Source organism: Coregonus lavaretus (genome assembly GCF_964263955.1).
Source record: "Coregonus lavaretus genome assembly, contig: SUPER_35_unloc_2, whole genome shotgun sequence".
Classification (NCBI taxonomy): Eukaryota; Metazoa; Chordata; class Actinopteri; order Salmoniformes; family Salmonidae; genus Coregonus; species Coregonus lavaretus.
In genome coordinates, this window is record NW_028167180.1 from 2005444 (window position 1) to 2015831 (window position 10388).

At 43.0% G+C, this 10388-nt stretch overlaps 1 protein-coding gene across 1 annotated transcript; it reads right to left on the bottom strand.

Annotated features, from left to right (window-relative positions):
- Positions 1 to 2698: 2698 nt before the first annotated feature.
- Positions 2699 to 4990, bottom strand: LOC311110161 (NAD(P)(+)--arginine ADP-ribosyltransferase 2-like). Its single transcript, XM_084188715.1, has 2 exons — positions 4878 to 4990; positions 2699 to 4140 (listed from the first exon to the last, which is right to left on the bottom strand). Exons 1-2 carry the CDS (start codon positions 4953 to 4955, stop codon positions 3424 to 3426), a joined length of 795 nt encoding a protein of 264 aa, XP_084044841.1. The 5' UTR covers positions 4956 to 4990; the 3' UTR covers positions 2699 to 3423.
- Between the last annotated feature and the right edge of the window lie 5398 nt (positions 4991 to 10388).

Here is a 10388-nt window from a genome sequence, read left to right on the forward strand (position 1 = left end):
ATACCACCCTCGTTCACCCTCTCTCCCCCTTACATCCTCCCAATTCAATACCACCCTCATTCACCCTCTCTCCCCCTTACATCCTCCCAATTCAATACCACCCTCGTTCACCCTCTCTCCCCCTTACATCCTCCCAATTCAATACCACCCTCGTTCACCCTCTCTCCCCCTTACATCCTCCCAATTCAATACCACCCTCGTTCACCCTCTCTCCCCTTTACATCCTCCCAATTCAATACCACCCTCGTTCACCCTCTATACGCTGTTATGTCCCTAGCCAATGAGTTTGAGTATCATAACCAAAAAACTAAGGACGTATTCCTCCATTGGCTGTTGCAGTTTATTTTAATTTTTTTATGGGAGAAATACATAACATAATAATGTGTAATAACATGTAATTCAGTGGTGTCAAACAGCCCTGGGCCCGTTAAAGACACCCCTGATGTAATGGAATGTCATTCTTTTAGCACTGCAGACGCTAATGTCCCAGGTGCTATTTTAAAGTGAAAATGTAATGGGATGCATTTGCTCTGTTGTTTAAAATATGTGGTGGCCCACTCACTCTTTGGTGTGCACATTTTAAAGAAGACTGTGGCTTGATGATACGTTGAGGAATTTTGTGTTTTTATTGCTGGGTAGGAGCAATAGGGTAGCTCTCAGGGGAGAGAGAAGGAGGTAGCTGAAAATGGTTGGTCGGTTTAATGCCTGAAATTCTGCTCCCCTCTGTTAGTTTTGGAGAATGAATAATGTAATCATTCTTGTCTGCCGTGGTCTTTGAATACCATTAAACTGCTTTAATCATGCTCAGCGATGCTTTATTGATCCCAAAATATTCCAGTGTCTCGGGGCTGTGTTTTCTCCTGTATCTTACCATTTGCATCACAAGAGGTTGGGGGCATCTTTATTGGGGAGAATAGACTCATGGGAATGACTGGAGCAGAATCAGAGGAATAGGATCAAATGCATCAAACACATGGTTTCCATGGTTTCCAGGTGTCTGATGCCATTCCATTGGTTCCGTTATGGACATTATTATGAGGCGTTCTCCTCTCAGCGTCCTCCACTGATTTGCATAGACTAATGCTACTCTACTAGAGCAAACGTGTCAGTTTAATATCATACATCACCTCGGGGCGGCAGGTAGCTTAGTGGGTAAGAGCGTTGTGCCAGTAACCGAAAGGTCGCTGGTTCTAATCCCCGAGCCGACTAGGTGAAACATCTGTCGATGTGCCCTTGAGCAAGGCACTTAACCCTAATTGCTCCTGTAAGTCGCTCTGGATAAGAGCGTCTGCTAAATAAGTTAATTAAATAATTAATTAATTAATTAATTACAGCCTCTCGTGCCGGTCTCCTATTGGCTGGTTTTACTAGATGGTTTTAAACAGTTGTTGGTCTCATTCCTCTGCCCTTATTGGGAAATTGAGTGTTGCCCAAGGAAGATGGAAGACTGACATTCACATGCCACTTGACATCTTCTTTACACCATAACTCTATACAGAGTAGGACCAGTTTTATACTGTATTGTAGCTGAGCTTCTACTGTTGTAAGTACTCAACGTTGTTTGTTTTAGCTCGTTGCCTTTAAATTAATAAAATAGCATAAAAATAACTTTTAAATCTATTTTTTGAGTGTTGACCGTCTACAAATGAATCTGATGTTTTAACTTACAGTGCTTCTAGACACTCACCTATGCCCAATTACAAAAAAGTACTGTATGAACAACTAATTGTGATTCTAATGTCCCTAGACGTTGTTTAACTGGGGTATATCTTCTGTCTCACTCATTCATGGCCATGATCCCCTTCATACTACTTGAACAATGTCAGACTTATTCACTGTTTGTTCAGTGCTTAATCAGGTGCAGTCCAGGACCAGGGTTGTGGACCAATGACGTGCATGCCAATTTGCATTTACAACTAATGTGCCACTTCAGTGTAAGTCTCGTTCATACCCCACAAACTCCTGTGCCTGTCTGCCATTGGCTGTTTTTACTAGTTTGTTTTAGAACATACGTTGGTCTCATTCCTCTGTCTTTCTGTGGACATCAGAGGCTGACTGATCCTCCTGCCTGGACAGGTGCATTGACACAAGGCTTGTAGCTCACCTTGATAACGTCCTACTGAATAGGATCATTACCATACTACTCTTCACATCAAGGCCTTTAACGCCCCAGTCTTCTTTAAAAATGTATACCATCTATGACAGCAAATGCATGCAATGAGATTTTTTGATTTAAAAAGCACTAGGGACATGACCGTATCTGTAGTGACCAATACAATACCACAAACAGCAGGCCCTGGGCCCATTCAACACAACCCTGATGTAATGGGATGTCATTTCCTGACCACTACAGATACTGTCATGTCCCTAGTGCTTTTTAAATCTTAAAATCTCATAGCATGCATTTGCTATCTTAGCTGGTATTCATTTTTAAAGGAGACTGTGGCTTTATGGCCTTGATGATAAGTTGATGATACGCTGAATGTAGTGTTTTTATTGCTGGGCTGGAACAATAGCCTGCATCTGTAGCTCTCCAGGACCAGGAGTGGTGACCACTGATGTAGAGAGAGAGGTAGCTGAAAATAGTTGGTCTGTTTTCTGCATGAAATGCTGCACCCTTCTGGTAGTTGTGTAGAATGCATAATGTAATCACTTGTTGCCGGTGGTCTTTCAATCACATTGAACTGCTTTAATTGTGCTCAGTGATGCTTTATTAATGCTACAGGGCAAGTGCTCAAAATATATGATAAAAACACAATTAACTCTAAATTACACCACATTACTGAATACATTTTTCTATGTAGGCATAGTTACAGTAAATGCTACAGTAAATATAGTTACAGTAAATAATACAGTAAATATAGTTACAGTAAATGCTGCAGTAAATATAGTTACAGTAAATTCTACAGCAAATATAGTTATAGTAAATATAGTTACAGTAATTGCTATAGTAAATATAGTTACAGTAAATGCTATATATGACCTGGGTTCAAATAATATTTGAAATCTTTCTAATACTTTGAGCGTTTTCTTTAACCGAGGTGGAATGCCAGGTGGGCAGGGTTTGCACTTTGGGGACTGTTCTATTGGTTTCAATGCAACATGCAAGCTAAATTAAACGCAAATAAAGTATTTGAAAATGTTTCAAACAGTATTTGAACCCAGGTTTGTATGTAACCTATGATGAAGTTGTTGGTAGCAGGAGTTTTGTATTAGATTTCTCCCTGTGTGGGCATTACATTATGGAGCAAAGGGCCACGCAGAAGAAGAACGATGTGAACATACAGTATATAACACAGGTCTACAGTGATGGGGGAATCCACAGGGAAACAAGCAAGCAAAAGTAGCCCAGCCTGTTTCATTTCACTCTCTGAATGAAAGAGAGCTTCACTGACTAACAGACATGTTGACTGCTGTATTTTCCTATACAGCTTTACAATTCAGATTGCTCTGGAGCCCTACACTATCCAGGTAGTAGAGAGTTTCACAGTTCAAAACCTTCTGTCCCTTTTCCTTTTTGGTAATTTTGAACATCTCAAAAGGTGGAATCAACACCTCCTGCTCCTTGTCTCCCATCACTGGGTAGGACTTGAGATCAGCTCCTGCACATGTAGTTATATTAAAGCAGGACTTCTCTCCAAAATCTGTCAAGTTCTTTAGGAAAGAGCTGGAGGCAAAGAAGCCGAATCTGATTATTTTGTTAACTTCACCTAAAAACACCATGTTGGTTCTTCGAAATGTCTTGTAACAGCGCTGTTGGTTTTCCTTCAGGAGGCGGAGAGCATCAGTCAGGAAGAAATGCAGGGAGTGGAACTGGAAGGTGGACCTGTAGACTGTGCTACTGATCCTGACTTCCTGGTTGAACACTGGGTATATCTTAAAATCTCCTGCTGTGTAAGCACAGATAGCCTTGATATGGTCTTCGCTAAGTTTGTCTTCATTCATTTTATTTTTTGAGGCACATTTTTTTGCATTCAACCAGGGTTTTCTGAAGATCTCTGTTTCGTTTTCTTTTGGAAGATATTCCTTCTGCACCTTGTTGTACATTTGTTCAGTGCAGCCGTAATACATGTCGTCAACAGAGTTAGGGACCATGTCCAAGGGTATGGGGGAATTGAGACCAGGCTGATGGAGATGAACCTTCAGAGAATATGGTAGGAAAAAAACAGGCAAAAAGTGTAAAAGAGAGGAAAATGTGAATTAAAATTCCCCCTCTCTCTCTCTCTCTCTCTCTCTCTCTCTCTCTCTCTCTCTCTCTCTCTCTCTCTCTCTCTCTCTCTCTCTCTCTCTTTCTCTCTCTCAAATTCATTAATTGAAATTCAATATGCTTTAATGGCATGAATAACAAGGTCAAGGTTGCCAAAGCAAATTGATACACACAATTATGAAAACAACAGTGACAACAATAAGAATAGTAGCTATAATACTATATATAAGAAATTAAACAAAAACGTATATAATAATAAAATTTAATACCTCTCTCTCTCTCTCTCTCTCTCTCTCTCTCTCTCTCTCTCTCTCTCTCTCTCTCTCTCTCTCTCTCTCTCTCTCTCTCTCTCTCTCTCTCTCTCTCTCTCTCTTTCTCTCTCTCAAATTCATTAATTGAAATTCAATATGCTTTAATGGCATGAATAACAAGGTCAAGGTTGCCAAAGCAAATTGATACACACAATTATGAAAACAACAGTGACAACAATAAAAATAGTAGCTATAATACTATATATAAGAAATTAAACAAAAACGTATATAATAATAAAATGTAATACCTCTCTCTCTCTCTCTCTCTCTCTCTCTCTCTCTCTCTCTCTCTCTCTCTCTCTCTCTCTCTCTCTCTCTCTCTCTCTCTCTCTCTCTCTCAAAATTGTGTAATATCTTACCATCTTGGAGTCCACACCCAAAGTCCAAGCCTGGATGAAATACATCACAGTAAAGCTTAGGATCTTGTGTCTTGTCATGATGTCAAAATATGTTGGTCCAATGGCAACTTGTAATGGAGATGAATTGCCTTTTAAGATACAGAATCAGCATTGAAATGTTCAGCTTTCAGGGGGCCTTGTTATACCAGCGCTCTTGTGGTTATTTTCACAGTCCCTCCTCTCTTGCTGAGAACAGGCACCTACAGATACAAGTACCCCTCAAACCACAAACCCCTTAGCACAGTACACACACACACACACACACACACACACACACACACACACACACACACACACACACACACACACACACACACACACACACACACACACACACACACACACACACACACACACACACACACACACACACACACACACACACACACACACACACACACACACACACACACACACACACACACACACACAGCCTAGCGGTTAAGAGCATTGGGCCAGTAATTGAAAAGTTGCTGGTTCAAGTCCCCCAGCCAGCCAGGTGGAAAAATCTGCCATTCTCCCCGGTTGCCGATGACGTCGATTAAGGTAGCCCCCTGCACCTCTCTGATTCAGAAGGGTTGGGTTAAATGTGGAAGACACATTTTGGTTGAATGCATTCAGTTGTGCAACTGACTAGGTATCCGCCTTTCCCTTCACATACTCACACACATACAGTGTGATGCCTAGTTGGGACAAAAACCTGCAGTACCTGATGCCCTCCACAAATAGGGTTGATTTCCTCTGGCCTAGTCTAAGCTTTGTCTGCCAATCATTCGTTTATCTGGTTTAGTTAAACACTGCCCTCTTCTGCCCAGAATGCACCATGTCAAGACTAAAGGCCTCTGGGTACATTAGTGTGTGTGTTCGCTATTCTGTGGTCTCTCATGCCAATGTCCAGGTTATGATTTAGGCAGTATTCTAATACTGCTGGTTATGGTTGTTACCTTTACTTTGTTATGACTGAGATGTGAGAGACCTGGTAGGTTGACAGGGTTCCATTCCTTTGTTATGACTGAGATGTGAGAGACCTGGTAGGTTAACAGGGTTCCATTCCTTCGTTATGACTGAGATGTGAGAGGCCTGGTAGGTTAACAGGGTTCCATTCCTTTGTTATGACTGAGATGTGAGAGGCCTGGTAGGTTGACAGGGTTCCATTCCTTTGTTATGACTGAGATGTGAGAGGCCTGGTAGGTTGACAGCGTTCCATCATATTGCGTTCATATGGTGAGGTCTGTCAGATTTGTGGTGGTTACAAATGATAGGAGTTCATGAAAAGGGACAAGGAAAGGAAGGATGCAGATTGAGACTAGTGGGATGTGTCCTTAGTGGTTGGGCCACTGACTGTGTAGTTTATGGTGGAGTTAAATCACTGACTGTGTAGTTTATGGTGGAGTCCAGCCAATGACTGTGTAGTTTATGGTGGAGTTAAATCACTGACTGTGTAGTTTATGGTGGAGTTCAGCCACTGACTGCGTAGTTTATGGTGGAGTTCAGCCAAAGACTTTGTAGTTTATGGTGGAGTTAAATCACTGACTGTGTAGTTTATGGTGGAGTCCAGCCACTGACTGTGGAGTTTATGGTGGAGTTAAATCACTGACTGTGTAGTTTATGGTGGAGTTCAGCCACTGACTGCGTAGTTTATGGTGGAGTTCAGCCAAAGACTTTGTAATTTATGGTGGAGTCCAGCCAATGACTGTGTAGTTTATGGTGGAGTCTAGCCAATGACTGTGTAGTTTATGGTGGAGTCCAGCCACTGTATAGACAGCACCTAATCCAACAGTTATATCTGTAGAGTGATGTATGTTCACACAGATTAATACAGGTCACATTCTAATGCTAATATGCATACACGCAGGAAAACACGCACACACACAGGACGGAAACACCAAATGACTTCCGAGAATTGTTTTTTCACACTTCGTTCATACTGAGCTATATGTGAACATGACTAACAACAGCAGCAGCACTGCTGATACTGAGAAAAGGTTTCCCATAATAACGGTACAGAAAGACCCTTAAACCTCCTCATCATCCTTCCCCTCTAATCAGGGACTGATTCAGGCCTGGAATACTAACAGCCAATATACCAATAATCAATCAATAACCCAGAATAAAGGAAAGCAGCACTACAGTGAGGCTTGAGGCCCTTAGTCCAGGGTTTCCCAACCCTCTCCTCAGGGACCATCAGACGTTTCACATTTTAGTTTTAGCCCTAAACGGACAAACCTGATACAGTCTACTAACCATCAACCCCTTGACTAATTGATGCAGGTGTGCCAGTCTGGTTGTTCCAGAGGAGAGGGTTGGGAAGTACTGCGCCTAGCAGGCAACCTTGGTCCTGTAGTGCCGCATGAACTTTATGTTTTGGATTTAACCGACCAGGAAGACCAGGTGTGTTGAAGTTTGTCAATCACTCAACCGATCATTTAGTTCAGTTGGTCTGGTGTGGAGCCTAGTTGGGACAACACCCTGCAGTACCTGCAGCACTCCAGTAACGGGGTTGCTTACCCCTGACCTAGACTAAGCTTTGACTGCCAATCACTTCTTCAGCAGGTTGAGTGAAGTACTGCCCACTTCTGGCTGCTGTGAGGAATGCACCGTGTCAAGACACTAAAGCAGGGTTTCCCAAACTCGGTCCTTGGGACCCCAAAGGGTGCACGTTTTGGTTTTTGCCCTAGCACTACACAGCTGATTAAACTAATCATCAGGCTTTGATAAGTTGAAACAGCAGTGTATTGTTCGTGCAAAAACCAAACCGTGCACCCTTTGGGGTCCCGAGGACCGAGATTGTGAAACGCTGAACTAAAGGCTTTTAGGTACATTAGCGTGTGTTTGCTTTTCAGTGGCCTCTCAAGCCAGTGTCCAGGGTATGACTTAGACAGTATTCCAATATTCTAATACTGCTGGTTATGGTTGTTATGACTGAGATGTGAGAGACCTGGTAGGTTGACAGGGTTCCATTCCTTTGTTATGACTGAGATGTGAGAGACCTGATAGGTTGACAGGGTTCCATTCCTTTGTAATGACTGAGATTTGAGAGACCTGGTAGGTTGACAGGGTTCCATTCCTTTGTTATGACTGAGATGTGAGAGACCTGGTAGGTTGACAGGGTTCCATTCCTTTGTTATGACTGAGATGTGAGAGACCTGGTAGGTTGACAGGGTTCCATTCCTTTGTTATGACTGAGATGTGAGAGGCCTGGTAGGTTGACAGCGTTCCATCATATTGCGTTCATATGGTGAGGTCTGTCAGATTTGTGGTGGTTACAAATGATAGGAGTTCATGAAAAGGGACAAGGAAAGGAAGGATGCAGATTGAGACTAGTGGGATGTGTCCTTAGTGGTTGGGCCACTGACTGTGTAGTTTATGGTGGAGTTAAATCACTGACTGTGTAGTTTATGGTGGAGTCCAGCCAATGACTGTGTAGTTTATGGTGGAGTTAAATCACTGACTGTGTAGTTTATGGTGGAGTTCAGCCACTGACTGCGTAGTTTATGGTGGAGTTCAGCCAAAGACTTTGTAGTTTATGGTGGAGTCCAGCCAATGACTGTGTAGTTTATGGTGGAGTTAAATCACTGACTGTGTAGTTTATGGTGGAGTCCAGCCACTGACTGTGGAGTTTATGGTGGAGTTAAATCACTGACTGTGTAGTTTATGGTGGAGTTCAGCCACTGACTGCGTAGTTTATGGTGGAGTTCAGCCAAAGACTTTGTAATTTATGGTGGAGTCCAGCCAATGACTGTGTAGTTTATGGTGGAGTCCAGCCAATGACTGTGTAGTTTATGGTGGAGTCCAGCCACTGTATAGACAGCACCTAATCCAACAGTTATATCTGTAGAGTGATGTATGTTCACACAGATTAATACAGGTCACATTCTAATGCTAATATGCATACACGCAGGAAAACACGCACACACACAGGACGGAAACACCAAATGACTTCCGAGAATTGTTTTTTCACACTTCGTTCATACTGAGCTATATGTGAACATGACTAACAACAGCAGCAGCACTGCTGATACTGAGAAAAGGTTTCCCATAATAACAGTACAGAAAGACCCTTAAACCTCCTCATCATCCTTCCCCTCTAATCAGGGACTGATTCAGGCCTGGAATACTAACAGCCAATATACCAATAATCAATCAATAACCCAGAATAAAGGAAAGCAGCACTACAGTGAGGCTTGAGGCCCTTAGTCCAGGGTTTCCCAACCCTCTCCTCAGGGACCATCAGACGTTTCACATTTTAGTTTTAGCCCTAAACGGACAAACCTGATACAGTCTACTAACCATCAACCCCTTGACTAATTGATGCAGGTGTGCCAGTCTGGTTGTTCCAGAGGAGAGGGTTGGGAAGTATTGCGCCTAGCAGGCAACCTTGGTCCTGTAGTGCCGCATGAACTTTATGTTTTGGATTTAACCGACCAGGAAGACCAGGTGTGTTGAAGTTTGTCAATCACTCAACCGATCATTTAGTTCAGTTGGTCTGGTGTGGAGCCTAGTTGGGACAACACCCTGCAGTACCTGCAGCACTCCAGTAACGGGGTTGCTTACCCCTGACCTAGACTAAGCTTTGACTGCCAATCACTTCTTCAGCAGGTTGAGTGAAGTACTGCCCACTTCTGGCTGCTGTGAGGAATGCACCGTGTCAAGACACTAAAGCAGGGTTTCCCAAACTCGGTCCTTGGGACCCCAAAGGGTGCACGTTTTGGTTTTTGCCCTAGCACTACACAGCTGATTAAACTAATCATCAGGCTTTGATAAGTTGAAACAGCAGTGTATTGTTCGTGCAAAAACCAAACCGTGCCCCCTTTGGGGTCCCGAGGACCGAGATTGTGAAACGCTGCACTAAAGGCTTTTAGGTACATTAGCGTGTGTTTGCTTTTCAGTGGCCTCTCATGCCAGTGTCCAGGGTATGACTTAGACAGTATTCCAATATTCTAATACTGCTGGTTATGGTTGTTATGACTGAGATGTGAGAGACCTGGTAGGTTGACAGGGTTCCATTCCTTTGTTATGACTGAGATGTGAGAGACCTGATAGGTTGACAGGGTTCCATTCCTTTGTAATGACTGAGATTTGAGAGACCTGGTAGGTTGACAGGGTTCCATTCCTTTGTTATGACTGAGATGTGAGAGACCTGGTAGGTTGACAGGGTTCCATTCCTTTGTTATGACTGAGATGTGAGAGACCTGGTAGGTTGACAGGGTTCCATTCCTTTGTTATGACTGAGATTTGAGAGGCCTGGTAGGTTGACAGGGTTCCATTCCTTTGTTATGACTGAGATTTGAGAGGCCTGGTAGGTTGACAGGGTTCCATTCCTTTGTTATGACTGAGATTTGAGAGGCCTGGTAGGTTGACAGGGTTCCATTCCTTTGTTATGACTGAGATGTGAGAGGCCTGGTAGGTTGACAGGGTTCCATCATATTGCGTTCATATGGTGAGGTCTGTCAGATTTGTGGTGGTTACAAA